Source organism: Chelonoidis abingdonii, chromosome 3, assembly GCF_003597395.2.
Source record: "Chelonoidis abingdonii isolate Lonesome George chromosome 3, CheloAbing_2.0, whole genome shotgun sequence".
Classification (NCBI taxonomy): domain Eukaryota; kingdom Metazoa; phylum Chordata; order Testudines; family Testudinidae; genus Chelonoidis; species Chelonoidis abingdonii.
In genome coordinates, this window is record NC_133771.1 from 171,238,080 (window position 1) to 171,259,430 (window position 21,351).

At 38.0% G+C, this 21,351-nt stretch overlaps 1 protein-coding gene across 2 annotated transcripts in view; it reads right to left on the bottom strand.

Annotated features, from left to right (window-relative positions):
* The window catches only part of GPATCH2 (G-patch domain containing 2), a 215,551-nt gene that overhangs the window by 17,163 nt on the left and 177,037 nt on the right, over positions 1–21,351 (bottom strand). The window contains exon 10 of one of the 2 annotated variants that reach the window (XM_032786252.2): positions 6,144–9,696. The exons of the other annotated variant lie outside the window; for it this stretch is intronic. Within the exon in view, the coding sequence (XP_032642143.1) occupies positions 9,527–9,696 (170 nt within the window). The 3' untranslated portion in view covers positions 6,144–9,526. Of the gene's footprint in view, positions 1–6,143; positions 9,697–21,351 lie in introns of those variants that run through there. 2 annotated transcript variants of the gene reach the window in all.

Genomic DNA, 21,351 nt, shown 5'->3' on the forward strand with positions numbered 1-21,351 from the left:
AAACTTCCCTCCTTCCTTTTGAAACATCTTGTTCCCCCATTGGTTCCTCTGGTCAGGTGTTAGCTAGGCTAGGTGAACTTCTTAACTCTTTACAGGTAAAAGAGGCATTAACCCTTAACTATCTGTTTACGACAGTGACAAAGCATCTTTAAGGTCTAAGCAGAATACAATAGACCTCTGTTTGGAAGTTTTCATCCAAAAGATTCTGTAGCTCACAGTTTATCTTTCTTGGAAGAAGGAAAGGCTAAGCTGATCCTATTAGCATTTTAACTTTATGTTCCAGGAACTCTTAACATTACAGTGCTAACCTTAAGTCGCACCACTAAGCCATCCGCTTCAGCTAAACGCAAAGAATGGATAATAGCAGCACTAGCACTCAACACTTGTGTTACAAAGGTGGAGGTATCATTTTACCTGTCTCTTTATCCTCATCTTGCAGATATGGAAACCATGGCGCAGAATGGTGAAGTGATTTGAAGATCACATAGCAAATCAGTGGAAGAGCTAGGAAAAGAATGTGGGTCTCATGACTTCCAGCCCAGTGTCCTGTCCAATGGACTATGTACCAGTCTGTGTTTCACTGCTGGGTGATTGAAGAACAAGACAGCTGGGGAAACTGTAGGCTGCTTTCGGCTCTCCCAGTTATGCCCACTCTTTCTGCCAAATTACCTTCACCTCCCCATTACCTTTTGTAGTGCTCTTTGGGACTGGGGAGATCTGTACAGCTAAAACCTCAGTAAGTTCTGTCATTTAGTATCGTGTTTAGTCTCTTCACTGCTAAATCCCATGTAGCCTTGTCCTCTCCAGCTTCCCCTTATCTCAACTTCCCTCTAAATGGTGCCAAAGTCATCTCCTCCCATTGTTCCGTCCCATGTCAGACCCCTTCTTAAAATCCTTCATTTGCTTCCCACGTCTTAAAGCATCAGATTTAAATTACTACTCCTCTATAAGGTCCTGCATAATTTAACCACTGGTTACATCCTTGACCCTCGTCTCCTCCTGCTCTCCCTCACCTACTCACCATTAATAGGGATGATAGAGTCTGGACTTCGAGAGCAATAAGAGAGCTGGAACATCAAGAGATCTCACAGAGTGTGCACCTTAAGATCCATGTTTTATAAAGTAAAATTTCTCTAGTCTGCTTTTCTCCAAAGATACTTTTCAGAAACAATTAAGACCTCAAAGATAGTATATACTAAGTGTCACAGAATTTTTCTATGACTTGAAAATTAATTATCAACTTATTTGCATTGTTAAACATTAATTAGCTATGAATAGCAATTTTTTTCAGCACTGCAATACTTCAATTTCTCATTACAAAATAATTTCAGCTCTATTAATTAGTTCTAACAGTAACTCATGGTAATGGATGACACCTTAAGTGAGCTATTAAATGTACTTTACCACTGATTAGGAGGAAGACAACCAAAAAACCCACTAGGTTTACATAAAAAGACAGAATATGAAACAATACGTTACAGATTTATTGACTTCCATGTAAGCAATCCACCTCTTTTTAATAGTAAATAATGAGGGTTAGCAGAATCATATGCTTTGTCACAGCAGTGTATGGTTGGACACAAAGACTTCACACATGGTTTCACAGTTTTAACAAAATTGGTCCAACTTTTATCAACTTATTCCATAAAAGTGCAATTATTTATAAATAAATAAAATCAAAAGCACTCCTTTCTCTCGACCCAGCACAGAAAAGTCCATTGGGGTCCCTTTGTATTTTGCCCTGTAGCCTCATCAGGCCCAGAGATAAACAGGAATCCAGATTAGGATTTAGTCCTGATTGAAATTCTCCTAACAGCCACTTCCCTGTGCAGAGGATTGGACCTTACCCTCTCTGCCATAATAACATGCCCTTACTAGAATGAGCTAGCAGACTTGCAATAATTAAAGACACCCCCAACCAAACCACCAGTCAGGTAACAATGAACATCTCCAGTTGTAAGTGGCTCCCCCACTCAGGCCAGATGTGTGAATGTTCCAAATCCTGCATATGCTTTGTTCTCTATTTGTGAGGTGATCTGGCACCTGCTGGTGGGCCCAGCGAGTAATACCGGTGGCCCCATGGCCATACAATCAGATAAGCAGCATGAGCCCTTGATTTTCAAAGTGCAAACAAATACATAATTTGTATCAACAAGAAACTAATAATTGATAAAACACCACAGATCCAGCTGGTAAGCCCTTCCCCTATTACTGAGACATTCTGCTTTAAAATTAGGATGCTCCAACATATGACCAATAGCATTCAGTATGCCACTGGGTTGAATGTCATGAGACCACACAACAAGCACAGCTGCTGCTGTCACTGTAATGATCCTGAGGAAGTGGAAGCCAAGCTGCTATGGGCAAAGCCTCATGAAACTGGTACCTTCCTTTAACTTGCTAGTGAACAGATCCTTATCAAGTTACTACCCTCCCCATTGAAGAGTAAATAGGTAATACGGAACAGCTTTTTCTGGGGAGATACAGCCTCTCCAGCCTATTTAATGTGTCTTGGAAAGTCTATGAGTCCAAATTACAGCCCCTTCTGCTCACTGCAGGTCCCACAACCATTGGGTGTCTGGAGGAGAGTCCCAGACCAACCCTGAATGCTCTAAAAAAAAAAGAAAAGGGATAATAAATACTGCACTTCCAAGTTATTGGAACAAATACACCAGATGGCTGACATCAAGGGCTGCAAGAACTCCATAGTGGTCAGGCAGTCAAGGTCCACCATCCCCCTGGACCCTCCCTCTAGTAGCTTCCACAACAGAAAACCTTACACAGGTCGGGGAAACTTGCCAGACAAAGAACAAGCAGCATAAAAGATGGGAGAATATTGTAGTTGAGAACCTTCCCTTCTGTTCAAGTACTACTGCAAAACAGCACTACTTCTGGATTTCTCTCCCTGCCAAAGTCCTTCCCCACTGAGGTGGGGTAGGCATTCTTAAACAATTATGTCTGTAGACTAGATTTAAGTGGTGGTAAAGGGTTAATATAAAAGTTCCCTTAAACTGGTATCAATTTAATCAAATACCATCCTGACTGAAAAAATAATAATAAAAAATTAGATGTACCCATAGATCTAAAAGCTGTGCTTAATACATTTGGAGCTAGGGAATGCATGCACAATGCTTTGACTGGATTTTCTTTCCCTCGGTGTAAATGATCATTGGAGAACTTGAAAGCCAGGCTCAAAACTGGCTCAGGGCCACCGTTTATTTGTTGACCTCATCTTTGTCAATAATGAGTAGAAATTGCCTAAATTCAGTTTATCACACTGCAATTTATTACTCATAAGGTCACTGACAAATGAAAACATCTATACTAACCCTTATATTGGAGTAAGTGTAAAGGCACTTTGGCAAAATGTGTTAAAATTGATGTTACTTATTATTGTGTATGCATGGCTATAAAAAGAAGCATAAAACAAGCATTGCTTCATTCTCAAAATTGCTTATCTCACTGACTAGTATAATATGGGGTAGAGCTAAATGAAAATCTCTCTCGTATTACAAAAATGATCTTTCACATAACAGAACTACTTAAATTTAATCCAATCTAACACATGGAGTGCCCTGGGTATAACATATGTCATCTTCAGAAGAGCTGTACTCATAGGGTTCAGTGAAGTTTTAGCTATACTTGTATGGGTATGCGCAACATAGTATGTTGTAGATCTTGTCCACTATTAGCAGAAGTGGATTTAAACCAAAGAAAGTCAGGGTAACGTGTATACTGAGGATTTGGCACTTAAAGGAGTGTAAGATCTTGGTCAAGTATTGCATTCACTTCATAAATGGCAAAACATTCAGATGCTGATACGATTAAAAACAATTAGACAATGCTCATTGAATTAACATGCTTCCCCCTACAATGTTCAGGTCTCAGAAAAGTGCTATGTGGATACTTCCTTCCCAACTATACTAATTCTCTAAACGTGAATGCACAGCTAAAGAATAACTGCACCTTACAATACACAATTCTACAAAGAAGATAACCAAGATTCAATAGGTGTCTGTTATAAACTAACTGGAATCTTGAGGACTGTACAAAATATCTTCAGAGTGGCTGGAATCAAGGCTTCAAATCAGAGCTTGCTTTACTCCAGGCCTAACTGAAAAAATGTTAGTCTTGCTATTGCTAAGAATATCCGTGCATCACTGAAACTTGTAACTGTTTTATATGATAGCATGTTGAAAACCTGTATATGCAGGATTAGGGAGGAGGGGGAAGAAATAAATCACAGCACATTGAAATAGAAAGCAATCCTCATACGAGTTGCAATACTGAATCAGATCACTACTGGGCACTAGTAACAATACCAGATGCTTCAGAGGAAGATGTAGAAAGTTCTGTATTGGATAAGGACAGAATAACCTGCCCCAGAGGTTATTTATGCCCTGAAGCATGAAGGCTTTTTTATTTACCCCATAACACTCTGGATATTCTTTATATACACACATCAATCCTTCTGAACCCTGGGCCTCCATATCCTGTTGCAGAGTTTCATAGGACTATCACATGCTCTGTGAAAAATATTTCTTTTTTTCACTTTTAATTTTGTTGCCTTTAACTTCATTCCTAGCCAGTGGGCTATGAGGTATTCTTGATAGGTCTCTCTCAATCTCTCCTGTTGAAGCTGTTCCACTGTGTATAAAATTCTTGATTAGTCATTGGATGAGAGACAGGGAGAGAGCAAAAATAAATGAGAATGAGTCTCTAGCCTGGTGTTTAGGACATGACTTGGGAATAGGGACACCTGGGTTCCAGTCTCTGCTCCAGTGACCATTGAATTATTTATACAAAGTGGAACAACTTCCAAAGAAGAGACTGAGAAAAATCTGCCCCAGAATACCCCTAGCTTATTGGTTAGGGCACGCTTCTGAGGAGGTGGAAACCAAAGTTTAAATACCTTCTCTACATCAAGCAGAGGGAGGAATCAAACTGGGGTCTCATATCTTGGTGAGTGCCCTAACCTCAGTACTAAAGGTTATAAGGATAGCAGCTAATCCTCTGGCCGTTTTCTAAATCAATTTTAAAAATGCCAGAAAACAAAACATTTTGGGTTGAACTACATTTTTTGTTCAATTCAAAATGGACTTTTTTGATTTTTTTTTTTTAAAAAGAATTTCCAGATTCCGTTTGATGCAAACCATTAAAAAAAAATCAGTTATTTACCAGCTCAACCTTTGTGATGTATACACAGCATATACTGGCCAAAAAAAGTGCTTTTGCCAATATAGCTTATACCAAAATAACTATGCCAGCAATGACACACTTATGCCAGTACAACTTTGTCTATAATAGGGCTTTTGCTGGCATAGAAGTGACAAAAAGATCACAACCCTAGCAGACACTGCTACACCCAAAGTTTCTAGTGTAGGCCTGTTTGATAATTGGGGAAGGTGGGAAAGGAGTCAAAGCAGAGCAGGTTCATCTGATCAGGCATATGAAAGGGGGAAAAATGGTAACATTTTTGCAATTTTTTAATCAGCTTTATAGTTGGTGTACTGAAATTTGGCATGGAAATAATTCTCAATGAGCTCTTTTGAGTTGATATGCACAGTACATTTTTGTATCAGTCCTTCGCTAAGTTCGTAAATATCTACTGTGCCTGGTTAACTTAGTTATGCAATGGAAAGTACAGTGGCAGGACAGGATTTTGACAGTGTCCTTTGGGACCCTGTAAGGTGCGAAAACATTAGAGAGATCTCCACACTTTAGACCGAGAAGGGAACCTTTGTCTAATGTGCCTTGAGGGGTTGACAAAGATTGATGTTAAAATATAGGGCACCTGAGTTCACAGCTAAATCTGTAGTTAACTGTCTCCTCTTCTGAATTGCACCCAAGGAAGGCTCTGCATTGAAAAGAAAGCGTGTACTGCAGACAAAATTATCAAAATAAATACTTCAAATTCTATAGATAATTTACACATAATTAGCTAAGTAACTGTTCCTGCTGGGGAATATAAAAATAGGAAGAGAACATTAGTAAAGTTTCACAAGTCTTGTAATAACATTTATTTGTTAAAGATATTAGCAGCCTTAACTCCGTGTTACAGAAAGATGTCATTCTTCCACTCACCTTAGCAACTACACTGCTGTCAAAAAAGCAGTACACAACATACAAAAATAACAAGAAGAATGAAGTCTCTGTTTTATTTTATTACATCTTTCTTGTGTTAAAGCAATGCATTCTATACAGATTGTTTAGCCGTTTGTTGTCAATTCAATTGGCCCATTATAGACCTTAAATACAGAAAAGTCAAAATTCAGGGACAAAGTTGTTACATATTAGCATGTTAACAATGCTTTTCCTACTTCAAAAAATATTTATTTAAAAGAAAGACGCCTCCAGCAGTTGCTCATCTGTTTTAGTAAAGGTTAATGGCCCATTTCACAAAACATTGAGGTATATTGATAGATGACTCAAAACTCAATGTACATTACTTTAAATGTATGTGTTTCTTTTATTAGACCTTCAATGTAGGCCGAAAATTTTAGGCTGCTAATTAATCGAGCACCTACATGGAAAGATATGAGAGTGTCCAACATCTATTAATATGTGAAAAGGAAAATTAATTTCAATGTTATATCTAGTAGCAGATGGTGTATCAAAATACTTGTGTATTTATTTTTAAAATAATCTGAGGCATCACTGTAGTAGGTATTGTTATAAGCTAGCAATGGAAAAACCCAACAAGCAAATTTTAAGACATATTTTGAAATAGTGGCATGTTTTATCGCAATCCCAAAGCAATGCGTCTCCAAAAAGTGGCCTTTGTAAAGAATACACTAGCTCTAACCTACACAATCACATTGTTAGAGCAACCGTTAGCACTGTAAAGAGGCCTAGGAAAACAGAATTGAAAATGGGGGCATGAGGTAGGGAGAGAATTGTACAGCAATATCAAGAAAAATATCACTACATTATATTTTAACAAATCATTTCCCTCTACCTGGCGCCCAGTCAGCTCTGGCATTTGTAGGAAATTCCAGTTGCAAAACAAACAAGATATATTTATATGTAAATAAAATCAGTTTGAATACTCTTGATATCTAATAATTTCTTTTGAACAGACTGATTGATTTAAAATTAGAAACCAACATGTTTTCATACTTTAGCTCTGATTCTTTACATCTTCATCAAGCTAAGTAATTCCTCCACTAAAGGGAGTTTACCAGGTCAATTGCACTCATGCACATGGGGGAAATAGGGAGCAGAGTGGGAACTAGCAAGCTTTTATCCTAATATTTGTCCATGCAGTTTTTTCTTTTTAAATTCTCCACTAATACAGCAAATATTTTCAAATACTCTTAAAGCTGCAGACTGATATTTCTTGAATTTCTGCACCTACTGTATATTGCCTGGAAATACTAGAAACAATGTTATTTGTGTCACAGTTACAATTACCAAATGATAATACACAGGCTTTGTAATCAGTATTGATGGAATTATAATAGGGGGGAAGAAGTTCTTTAAATGTTCATTAATACAGCATAATAATAGGAGCCTACAGCTTTTACTTAACATTGCCATGTGACTACTTATTAATTCACAAGTAGTCTACAAGTTCAAGAAGTTATTGACTGCTCCATATAATACTCACAAACATGTCTTTGGAATTCAACAGCACTTCATAGCCCTTTGCAGTATCAAGCGTGTAGGAGAATTCCACATCAGTTAAAATATAGCTAGCTATCTGTACATATATATAACTGCCATGTGCGTATATTAAACGACAGTTATACATGTGGAATCCACTGTTAGTTACAGAATTCAAAATTCTTGGATTTTCACAATTACACGGCCACAAAATTCTTTGGTCACAGAATCTGTTTAATGAGCTTAGCTGTACAGTACAGGTCTGAAATGAAAAAGCCACGCTACAGTGTGGCCTAGAAAGTTCCATAGAAACAAATATTCTTGCTGATTAAATACTGAAGTCCAAAAAATGTTGCTTTCTCAAAAAAAAAAAAATCACATACACAAATAAGGCATTTAAAACCACGAGTAAAGGGTTCTCTTCCAAGCCAGTGAACTTGTCATCCTTGATGCTGATCAAATGTTACATCAGACACTAACCAGTTACCCTACACTAGGTCAATAGTAAGCAGACTGTAAAAAGGGACAAGAAACAGATAAATACTAGCACTTGGAAAGTGAGAACACTGCTTTTCAATTAATTTGTTGCTTGCTCTTGTAGCTACTTTACTAGTACTGTGTTTGCTGGAAAATGGATGAGGTTGTGAGGGGAAAAAGAGCCGTCTTCCTGATCTTGGCCCCACTGAAGTCAGTGGAAATGTTAACACTGACTTCAGTGGGGCCAAGTTTTCAGCCTTAGTCATTTTGAATGATGGCTCCTCTTCAATTCTATTATACCTCCCTAATGTGATATTTGCTTTATGCCACCAGCATCCTAGCAGCTTGATTGGCTGGTGTTTGATGAAATTATCAGTGCTGATATTGGATACAGATTAAAATTGCTTAATGATCCCCCCTTGCATTTCCCTCTCTTCTTATCTGCCTCACTTTGTCTTTTCTCTGCTTCTTCCATGATGCTTCAAAGTTTGTGGTAGGATACCAATATCATGACCACAAAAAACATTGACTGTTAGCCATCCCTTGCTGTAACCTACTAGTCAATTCAAAATATACCAAAACCCAAAGTTTAAGAACGACTGCAAGAGTCCCATTTTTGAGGTGGAGAGTCAAGGGAACACTAGTATTAAAAATAACCAGAATTCCAAGCTCAGGGTGAACACTAAAAGTTTTAAAAATATTTACTTAAAAATATCTTACAAGATGTAAAAACAATTATAAAAGCATTAGAATTAGGGCTTTCACACTGGTAAGCATGATGCTTTACAAGATAATGGGGTTACATTCCTATGGTGACAAAGCTACCATCAGTTATACTCGCCTTATGCAAAATTGCATACCATGTCGCCTTTGGGGGCACCTAATGTATATCACCATGGAAAAGCAGAGATCATGTTAACCTATCCTCATCTATGGCCAACTTCTAGAAATATCTAGTTTGGAAATGTTTGCCTGTAAAGGAAGGAAAAATGAACCAACATAGCAGCTTTCTAAGGTTTAATTTTCCTTGATAACAAATCCTCTCAGACCACTTCAGATGAGAAAATGGTGCCAAAAAATGTTTGCCCAAGCGCTGAAATCTGCTGTGTGAGAGAAGCTTTTCAGGAAAAATAAATGCATTACATTTTGAATCATATACCTAACAAACTTTGTTTTAAGATCACAGAAAATTAAAAAGTACAATTGTTTTTACATTTTAGCACCATTACAGAGTTAGGATTCAAACACCTCTTTTGCCACTGTGAGTACCTTGCATCTTGAAAGCCAGAGTAGTCAAGATGAAACATTTAGGCTTCAGAACTCCATAAGCGAACAACAACTGGATTTGTTGATGACAAAATACAATATAAGACTTTAGCTTTTTCCCCCTTTAAATTAAGGTTAGTCTTCCTGATTTCTGTACAGCAGTTGGGGTGCTTCTCTGTCAGCTAAATCCAAGTCCAAGTCCCTTTGGTCTCTGGATGGCTCTGACTGGTTCTGATATCCCTTTGCCATCGGGTCCCAGGCCTGTGCCAGGAGTCCAGCCCATATTTTGAAGCATTCTGTTTCCAATGTTGTTTTCTGGGATTGGTTGGGCGTTTTCACCTACAAACCCTGAGATTAAAAGAAACACACAGCATTAATCAATACTGTGTGTGGAAAAGAGCAAGATAATCTCCTTTAAAGCATTAACCCTTCTTCTTCTAATTCATCTAATAGGTTGCTAGAACAGGCTGTTTTTGCATACACCTCTATCCCGATATAACGCGACCTGATATAATACGAATTCGGATATAACGTGGTAAAGCAGTGCTCCTGGGGGGCGGGGCTATGCACTCCAGTGGATCAAAGCAAGTTCTATATAACGTGGTTTCACCTATAATGTGGTAAGATTTTTTGGCTCCCGAGGACAGCACTGTATCGGGGTAGAGGTGTATGTTGACTCATGGCTGTATGTTAATTCTACATATATGGTCTATAGTTTCACTTTTTCTTCTTTTTAAGAATAGCTCAATTTTTAAGCATTACACATTTATTTTTGCTGCAGATCTTTTAAGCATGAGAAGAACATGCTGGATGTCAGACTCAGAGAAAACTCAAAACCTGAATAAATTTATCAATGCATGGAGAGGACGATTTGACTACCAAGTTAGTTACAGATATCAAACATGGGCCTAAGAAACATCACACCTTATCTTTCCACCCTCATTGATACAATAAATGCTTTTCATTCAACTGGAGTATGCTGAAATGTTTAATAAAAACAACCAGTTACTTATGATTTGAATTCTCACAACAGCAACAAATGCAGAGCAGACAACTGACAATAGTATTCTTCAGAGACAAGGTGGGTGAGGTAATATCATTTATGAGACCAACTCTGGAACAACAGAAGGTGGTCCAATAAAAGATATTACCTCATCCACCTCATTGCTCTAATATCCTGGGAGCAACATGGCTATGGCAACACTGCTTATAATATTCTCCAGTCCATTTGTATCCTATTTCAGTAATTTGTTTTACTGAAGATTACAGAAAGATTTAAAAGGCAAATATAAACACTGGGAAGCACAATATGAATTTTCATTGAAGAATGTTCCCTTTAAACAAAACGGTACCAACTTTTCTCTATGCATTGCTTTTCCATTTTGAGAAATCATCACAGTCTTAAACTTCCCCTAAATAAAATACAATACCGTAACATTCCAACTCTTAAACATCACTAAACAAAACATTTTTACCATCACAAAACATATCTGTGAATGTGGCCAAAGGTTGACTTACCATTAATCAGAAATAAAAGCAGATTCTGATCGTGGTTACATAGGTGTAAGAGTCAGCTGATATCAATGAATTTATTCTGGATTTATACTAGGTAACTTAAAAGAGAATCTTTCCCACTGTCTGTAAAATACTCTGAACGTGAAAATTACTGTAGGAGATTGGTAGGTTTATCCTATTCGATCTCAATTTATCCTTTTAAAAAAGAAAAAGCTTATTTTGTGTCATTGAGCGTGAGGAATCCCTTATTAATGCCTAATTGTGTGCTACTGTACAATGTAAATGAGAAGTACAGTTTTATGTATCTCAGACTTGAGAACATTATTTTTAAATAAAGTTGTTTGATATGTTTTTGAGTAATATCTTTTCTACAAAACGAGTGTCCATACTTTCATCATATGCTGGTGCTCCCTCAGTATCACTATCTGCTTGATATCCTGTTAGAAGAAAAGCAATACGCATACTAGGAGACAGAATGCCAACAGTAAAGGGGTTAACCCCAACAGATTTACTTTTCTTGTGAATGGAGAAACCAGAAGTATTTGTAGTAGCAAAGGAAAATGAAAAGTGAACGGCATTTAAAATCTAATGTCTTTTCTCTTCCATTTACTAAACTTCTGTATTACTGAGTTTTGGAGCTGATGCACTGGTAAGCTTTCCTGCATGCACTGCCTTGGATAAGTGCCTACTACTGATATAAATTCAGATAGTATGAATTATGAAATGGGGGAGGAAGTAAGCTGTACAACATCCTGCCTTGCAGGAGGAAAAAAAGTTGAAACCTCTTAATTGTCTACACTGAAGGTGAGATGTTTCAGGGAACTGGATTTTTGTTTAATCTGCTCTGAATGAATTTCCAAAGCTTGCAAGACTTGAGGCATTAGCCATTGGGGTAGGGACAATTTTTTCTTCCCCTCTGTATTTGTACCGCATGTAGCGCAATAGACTCCTGGTCCATGACTCGGGCTCCTAGATTCTACTACCAATAAATAAGTTCTTTTCCCACTCATTCATACTAGCTTCCATGCCTCCACCCACTTTTTTTTTTTTAAATAACTCTAGTAACAACTGTAGGGAGATCACAGTTATGTGTTTTTAGAGAGACTAAAGTTTTAAACTAATCATTTACCTCTGATGAGCAATTGGTTCATTATAACATTAACTTTACTAACGAGTGTTAGAACAAAAGTTGAACAAATATTGTGAAGCTCCTCAATATACAACTCTAGAAAGCTACACTGAAACAGCGTACACAGGCAGTAGTCAAACTGAAAATAAGAGATGCATATTCAAACCTTCATGATATATCTTACCTGTGATTATTGTGGCAACAAATTTACAGTACTTAAGCATTATCTACTGTGGTCAGAAGAAAGCTAGACAGCCACTATTCCAGTCCCCAAGTCAAAGAAAAAGGAAAGAGTGTTGAGAGAAAGCTAACTTTAATATTGGTTTGAAGCGGTACTTAACGTTAGGTGATAAAGCCTCTGAAGTCAGTAGGCGCCAGGCTGTGAGAGGGTGCTCTTGAACTGACCAGTACAAAATTCAATAACAAAAATCTTCCTTTCTTTTCAAGCCTCTCATAGACAGAGAGAGTTTTCATACAGACAAGTCCCTGACAATGACAGAGCATACACAGCGCAGGCTGTGGACCTTTTAAGCTCTTGCTTTTAGCACAGAAAATGGGGGAAAAAAAATTGATGTCCAAACTAAATGATGGGTAAACACCCTTACTAAAACTACAGAAGTATCCATTAACCCACTTTTTTGGGGATAACTTGAGCAATGAAATTGGTAGTGGGGTCCTAATGTCCTAAAAACAATGGGGAAAAAACAATGGAGGGGAATAAAGTTCACAGAGCTTCCAAGGAAAGGGGAAAAATGTCAAGGTGCTCACTCACTATCTCAGAATTGGATATGTCAGATGATTCCTGAGTTTGCATTAGGGTGACCAGATGTCCCGATTTTTGGGTCTTTTTCTTATATAGGCTCGTATTATCCCCCACTCCCGTCCCGATTTTTCACATTTGCTATCTGGTCACCTTAGTTTGCATAGCAGTGCCAGAAACACACTCTGGAGTGTAAACTATAGAGAACAGCCCAAAACAGAGTAAACAACTTTGCAGGTTCGCTAGAGTTCATTTAAAAAGCATAGTTAACTTTATATAAACTATGTATCTTGCTATATCAAATCCAATTCCTCACACAATAAGAACAGAATGAGGCTATAGAGATGAACAATTTGTACCCTGAAACATGCTATTTAATAAACTCATGCTTCTATTTTTGATTTTTTCCTGTAACAGAATGCATTTCCTCTTTCTGTGACTGACAGGGTAATTGGAATACATTTTGTTTTAAAGACACTTAAGTACTTTTAAAATATACAGTATAATTACTTTCTCCACTCCATTGTACGTGATTTTCTATTATAACTCTAAAAAACACCAAACTCTCTGAATTCAGCCAACAAAACGGCTTATTTTTTGTTTTGTTTTGTGCACAGAAACACACCATGTATGTCCAACAATATTTTTGGGTTTTGCTTGAGGTCTGTGCAACACCAAAAAAATTAAAGCACACTGTAAACAACTAACATACTTTCCTGTTTTTATTTTCTTAGCAAGTGTGCAGGCGGGTTGTATTTTATTTCAAAAAGATTTGGTCTCAACAGTATATTATCCCTTAGTTTAGTCAGTTTTGAAGTCTAAGTCTTACAATGTCTTTATAAAAAGTGAATCAAATTATAGTTATTTTATCCTGCACATTTTGAGTCTCTCCACTTTCTATAAGACGACAGCAAAGAGTCCTGCGGCACCTTATAGACTAACAGACGTTTTGGAGCATGAGTTTTCGTGGGCGAATACCCACTTCATCAGATGCATGTACTGGAAATTTCCAGAGACAGGTGTGTATATATAGAACAAGCAAAATCAGGGCTTGGAGTATTCAGGTTGTTCGAATCAGGAGGATGAGGCCTCTTCTAGCAGTTGAGTGGAACACAAGAGGAAGAAACTGCTTTGTAGTTGGCTAGCCAGGTCACAGTCTTTGTTAATCCTGAGCTGATGGTGTCCAATTTGCGCATAAAACTTCAGGAGCAGACTTCAAAGGAAACTGCTGAGCTTCAGTTCATCTGCAAATTTGACACCATCAGCTCAGGATTAAACAAAGACCTGGAATGGCTAGCCAACTACAAAAGCAGTTTCTCCTCCCTTGTGTTCTTTCTGCTTTTACAGATCCAGACTAACATGGCTACCCTTTGATATAAGAATTACTGGATGTTTTATCATTGCATCTTTCCCCCATTCTAGACAATCAACACTCATAAATATCCATTCCATGGTTTAAGATGGGAATAGAGTATGACAAATCCATGCTACAATCGTTTGTTACTTTTTCCCCTGTGGCTTTTATTCTAATTAAATGCAGTATTTGTCCTTGCAATTACATTAAGTCAGTCTAAATGTCATGGCATCTCTGACTGGCCAATGGGCTCAGAGAGTGGTAAAAACATATTGCCCCTCAAAAGGTTGCACTACCTCCAGACTGTTCAATCTTGGACTCAGCCTGAGCAAGACAGAACAACTCACTGCTGCCACGTCACGAAAAGCAGCTAGCAAAATGTGAACATGTGAAAGGCAGCAGGGTGGATGGAAAGAGGCAGTGGTTATGGAACTGAAATCAGGACCAGTTAATAATTTGCAGGAATTTCACTACAACCCTTCTGCCTATAGAGACTACAAATTTGACAGATAACCGTAATAATTTGGTTCTGATTGCCAGATGAATGGGTAACTCATTGAAGTGGTTGCCATGACATAATGTGAGGGGAAAGAACTGAAGGAACAGTAACTTGGATGGCAAGACAGTGCTTTCAATCTCATACCTATACGACAACACCCACAGCCCAAAAATACAAACTAGGGTATATACACACACTCATACACAGCCTCTGGAGCCCATCTCTATTATACATATGCAGCTTAAATGAAACCCATAAATGTAAATATGAAATATGCTTAATATGAAACCCAAAAAGGAAAAAAAAGTTAAAAATTTGAGGGAATATAAAAACTTCCATAAATTTTATTGTGAAATGATACTATGATGGAACTAAAGTACATTCTATAAAACATATCTTCCAGAGGTACCCCGGCAATTACAGCCTGGTAAGCTGACTACAGTACAAAAACAGGTTGAAACTATAGTAAAGAACAAAATGTCAGCATATATGAAATATATTGGAGAATACATGGTTTGTAACGAAATCAGCCACCATCTACGATTCTTTGAGGGAGTCAACAACAATGTGGACAAGGATCCAGTGGATAATATGTATTAGATTTTCAGAAAGCCTGTGCAAGGTCCTCACCAAGCTCTTAAGCAGAGCAAGCAGTCATGGGATAAAGGGAAACACTCTCTCATGGACTGTAATGGTTAAAAGATAGGAAATAAAGGGTAGAAAAATGGTCAGTTTCCAGAATGAGAACTTAAATAGTGTGTTCCCCAGAGTCAGTACCGGCGCCAGTCCATTCAACATATTCATAAATGATCTGGAAAAAGGGTACAGTGTGTGGCAAAATTTGCAGATGATACAAAACTACCAAGATAGTAAAGTCCCAGGCAGACTGCGAAAGCCACAAAGGATCTCTCAAAACTGGGTTATTGGGCAACAAAATGGCAGATGAAATCTGCTTGATAAATGCAAAGTAATGCACATTGGAAAACATATCCCAACATAACATAAAATGAGGGTAAATTACTGTACCACCAAAAAGATCTGGTCATTGTGATAGTTCTCTGAAATCATCCACTACAGTGTGCAGCGCCAGTCAAAAAATCAAACAATGTTGGGACATCAAGAAGGGATAGATAAAGAGACAAATATCATTTGCCTCATAAATCCATGGTGTGCCCACACCTTGAATACGTGTGCATGATTCGTCCATGTCAAAAAAGATTATGGAATTGGAAAAGTTCAAAAAGGGCAACAAAAATGATTAGATGGAAGAGCTGATGAAGATTAATAAGACTGGACTTTCAGCTGGAAAAAGATATGAACTAAGGGGGATAAAAAAATAGAATGGCCAACTGGTGAGACTAAAGGTCCATCCAGCCAGTAACTTGTCTACTGACAGTGACCAATGCCAGGTATCCCAGAGGAGTGAACCTAACAGGTAATGATCAAGTGATCTCCTCCGCCATCCATCTCCACCCTCTACAAACAAGGCTAGGGAAAACCTTTCTGGCTAATAGCCATTAATGAACTTAACTGCCATGAATTTATCTAGTTCTCTTTTAAACCCTATATAGTCCCTTCACACCCCTCAGGCAAGGATTCCACAGGTTGAGTGTGCGCTGTGAAGAAAATTCTTTTTAGTTGTTTAAACGCTGCCCATTAATTTCATTGGTAGCCCCTATTCTATATAGGGGAAGAGAAATAACTTCTGTTCACTTTCTCCACACCACATGAATTGTATATATCCTCTATCATATCCGCCTTTGTCTCCTCTTTTCCAAGCTGAAAGTCCTAGCCTCTTAATCCTCTCTCATTTGGGACCATTCAACCCCTAATCATTTAGTTGCCTTCTCTGAACCTTTCTCATGCCAGTATATTCTTTTAGATGAGACCACCACTGTGTATGCAGTATTCAAGATGGGCGTACCACAGATTATCAAGGGCAAGGTATATCTCCTCTATTCTCTATCTCTTTTGATGATCAACATTCCGTTTGGTTTTTTGACTGGCGCTGCACACTGCGTGGACGTCTTCAGAGAATTATCGCACATGACTCCAAATCTCTTTCCTGATTAGCTGTAGCAAAATTACTCCCATCATATTATGTATAGTTGGGTTATTTTTCCAATGGCATACTTTACATTATCCACATTAAATGTCATTTGCCATTCTGTTGCCCAACATTTAGTTTTGTGAGATCTTTTGAAGTTCTTCACAGTCTGCTTTGGTCTTAACTATGAGCAGTTTAGTACATCTGCAAACTGCCACCTCACTTTAACCCCTCTCCAAGATCATTATGAATATAGTTGAATAGGAGTCCTAGGACGACCTTGGAAACACCACTATTTATCCCCTCTCCATTCTGAAAATATACATTATTCTACCCTTTGTTCCCTGTGTTAACCAGTTCTCATCCAGAAAGGACTTCCCTCTTTACCCAACAACTTAGGCCATAATATATAAGAAGACAGAGTTAGCCAAAACATGAACGTGTGGAGAAAGTAAATAAGGAAGTGTTATTTATTCCTTCTTATAACACAAGAACTAGGGGCCACCAAATGAAATTAATAGGCAGCAGGTTTAAAAACAAACAAAAGCAAGTTTTTTCCCCCATACAACGCAGTTAACCTGTGGAACTCCTTGCCAGAGGATGTTGTGAAGGCCAACACTATAACAGGATTCAAAAAAGAACTAGATAAATTCATGGAGCATAGGTCCATCAATGGCTATTATCCAGGATGGGCAGGGATGGTGTCCCTAGCCTCTTTTTGCCAGAAGCTAGGAATGGGCAACAGGGGACGGATCACTTGATAACCTGTTCTGTTCATTCCCTCTGGGGCACCTTGCATTGGACACTGTCGGAAGACAGGATACTGGGCTAGAGGGACCTCTGGTCTGACCCAACATGGCCATTCTTATGAAAAATTAAGGCATGTAATTTTTCTTAACAGCTGTTGAAACAGGTACATTCTGGTTAAATAGTGCACTAGCATTCAATGCCATACCCTTGATTTTACAGTGATTGCCATGAATTAATTTAATTCCATCCCATCTGTAAGCTAAAAATCAGATCAGAGGTCTAATGCTGCTGCAGGCTCCACATCTGTTTAATCATTTTTGGACACAACAGCTTGCAAAAGTTCAGGATTTAAATTTGCTTAATATTTAAGAAATAATGTTTTACTAGTGTGTGAATCTCAGCAGGAAACAAACAAGTCACTGCTCAGTTTTGAACTATATGGCAAACTGCAAATATATTTTCCCTTAAGTGTAGAATACCTCTTATTTAGAACATATCAGCTTACCATCTAGGCTTCTATTTGTTATAGATCAAAAACAGGACAGTTACCCAATGTACTACTGTTGTGACTTTCAATATTTAAAAAGGGTGGAAAGCTATAATATTCTTGTTATTGCTAATGGGGCAAAATCAGATTTCAGTTTATTGACTAAACTGAGATAACTTAAATTATTTTGGATTTACGCTGGTGTAACTAAAATCAGAATCCAGTTCAGCATCTTCAATAAACTTTAGGAACTCAACACAAAGGTCTTTTTCTGGCATAAGAATAAAGGAAGGCGGATTTGTGCAATTTCAACTTTGGCCAAATTACTATTATTTTTTTTAATGCTAAGGATAATTTCTTAGAAAATTATACTGCATTGAAATTTAGTCCTAGACTCTCATCATTCTTTTATAAGATTAAAAATTTGTGAGTGGAACAACTATGCCTTAGCAGGCCATTCCACAACTATTATTTCTTCTTCTTGCACTCCTGGCAGCCCTAAATCCTTTAAATCCTTTCCTAGAAGGATCTCCTTTTGCTTGAGCAATTTTTGCAATACATGGCCTGCTAACCCTTACCTCCTACCCTGGATCTCACTTATGTCTGTCACAGCAGAGTCAGTCTTGCAAATCTTCCAAGGAGCACTGTGGATGGTAATTCACTTGTGTAATTGGCTCAAGAGATGAAAATCTTGAATCTGACTCTCTTACCCACTAATCTATCCAGCTGACTGCAAGCCTAATTGGCAGCTTGTTTAGTAATTTGGCTCCTAAAGTGTTGTATTGATGTTGGATAAACAGCCAATGGAAGTAGAGGTGATATATGCTGCTTCACTTTAAAATTTAGTGCACTTTCCCCCTGTTTTCAGAAGACATTTAATACTCTATCTTTGTTTCGTTTTTGTTTTCTGTTTCCACACCATCTAGCTGAATGCAGGGATGTAAAACAGTAGGTTTTGATCCTGATGCAAGATGCCATTCTATCAGAAACATTATTAAAATAATAAACTCTTAGACTGCATCCTCTTTAAAGAGGGTTCTCGAACAAAAGTGAAAATCTGGATTGCTGCCGAGGTGTAGGTTTTTTTTTTTTTAAACTGTATTGAAAATTTGTGTAACATCAATAGCAGCTTCACAACTGGCAGACATATTGCGATTTTTAAAATTGCTGTGATGTTCAAATATTTATAACTGTCTGATTTACAGATCCAGTTGCTGTTAATCAGATACACTACAAGTGACTATTTCAAGCACAACAGATGCAACTGTGAAGATGTCACATTATTCAGCTAAACATTTTGGGCCAAATTTCCAAACATGGGTGAGCTATATTGTGCTCACAGAATCTTCACCCATTCCGAAACCTCATGCTGCATGAACATAAACCCTACACTGATGACAACACAAAACCTGAACTGGCTTCTGGTTATCAGGCACCACAGTTCCTTTGGAGCTGCACTCTCAGGAACTCCCTCCAAGGAAATCCACTGAACCGAGAACAGACCTTGGCTTATTTTCTTTTCTGACTAAGCTCTACCAGGCCAGAAGTTGGAAAGTATGTGTCCTGTTCACCACAGCCCATTCAGTCCTTTCTACCCATAACAGACATAATTGTGTTGCATCCTTTTGCAGGAGCTTAAAGTTGCGTAGGAAGAGAAGGCACAATAGAGGTGGAAAAGTCCCCCTTACTCACAGACAAGGAAAGAGCTGTTTGCTCAAGACTGCTTTTGCACATGGATCTAAGTGAAATGATGCAGCACATTATTTACTCCACATTTTTGGCAACACTGAAAATATCACTCTACTGTGTCTCTGAAGCAGATCTTCCAGTGTAAAATCTTTCAAAGCAGATAAAAAGAAAACTTGAAAATCTGGCAAAGTTGTTACTCTCTGATAAATGCTCAGCGACTTATGTGAAGTGAATTGTGGTTTCTGCCCAGGTCCTAGAGGACAGGGTTTACATCACAAAAGGCACCCAAAAAATTGGCAGCCTTGTGTAATCTAAGCAGAAACACTAGGGACTGAATCAACATGGGGACTTACGTCACCCTTAGAACCGATCCATTCAGCACAAGGTTAGAACAGACTACCAGGACAATGTGAGGAAGTGTTCACTTTTTCTGCCCATACTTGACTCATTCTGTGAATGGGAGATTTCAGTTAAACTAGTACTTTTCATAAGCATTAATTCATCCAAAGAAAACTAGAAAACAAATATAAATGTTGTTAAGGAAAAAGGAAAAACAAATCTCCAGGTAAACTACTTACTCAGGCATTGGTACCTCCAACCAGTGTACCACTAGAGGCTATGTTAAGGATGTAGGAAAAAAATGCTATACACAGGGAGGGCAAAGAGGAATTAAGATAAAAGAAGGGGAATACTTCTAAGCCTTTTGGCTAAGATAAAGTAAAGATGAAGGAAGTTGGGGGGATCTCTACCAAAATGAAATTCTGTGGAGGATCTCTTGGGGTATGTCTACCTTGCAGTTGAGTGCTGTGATTGCAGCATGTGTAGTGTACCTGAGCTAGCTTTGAGATCACAGCTAACTCAAGTAGCAGCAGCAGTGTAGCTGTGGAAGCAGGGGTAGTGGCATGAGTTAGCTACTCCTGTATGGAAAGAGTTGTACTCAGGAGGCTAGCCTGTGCTATTGCCGTGGATACATAGCTATTGTTACTTATGCTAGCTTTGATCTAGCTAGCTTGAGTATGCTGACATGAGCTGCAATCATACTTCTTGATTGCAGTATAGACATATCCACAGTTACTCTATACCATCTGAAGATGACAGACAGCATGTCACAGTTATCAATCCTTCCTGGCCATGGATCTCCCTTCCACAATTAAATCACAGGAGAAATCATATGTCAATTCCTCTTAAATAGGCAATCTGTCACTTAAATATGCAAACTTAATGCTGACCAAAGTTCTCTCTAGTGGTAATAAAGATGTCAGAAAGCAAATCTAGGTATTTCTTAAGTGTGTGCCCCACAGATGTACACTTCTTTCAGGTTTGTAAAAATCAAAATCCTGGTGCTTTATGCTGCAAAGTGAAAGCAAGAGTCTCCACCCTGAAATCAAGTCAGTGAGTGTCTGTTTAGACACTACTGCTACTTCCTGAAGAAAGAAAACTCTGAACATGTTTATATTAGGAGCCTGATCAATGTCTCCTATGATTTTACACTATGGAAATGTTTTCTGATATGTTAAAAGGTTTTTTTTAATTTTTATTGATGTAAAATTACAGAAAATGTTATACACTGAATTGCACAAAACAAAACTACATCAGTAAGATTCTTTCCTTCAAAATTAAATTACAATGGTAACACGAAGACAGCTATGCTCTCTCATCCCTAGAAAGGGTCCTTCTAAGATCAGGGTTAAGGCACAAGGCAGACCAGGATTGAGAAGCTTCCATTACTGGTTCAAGTGCTATACTTATCCTGTTTGCAGACAAAGATCTTCT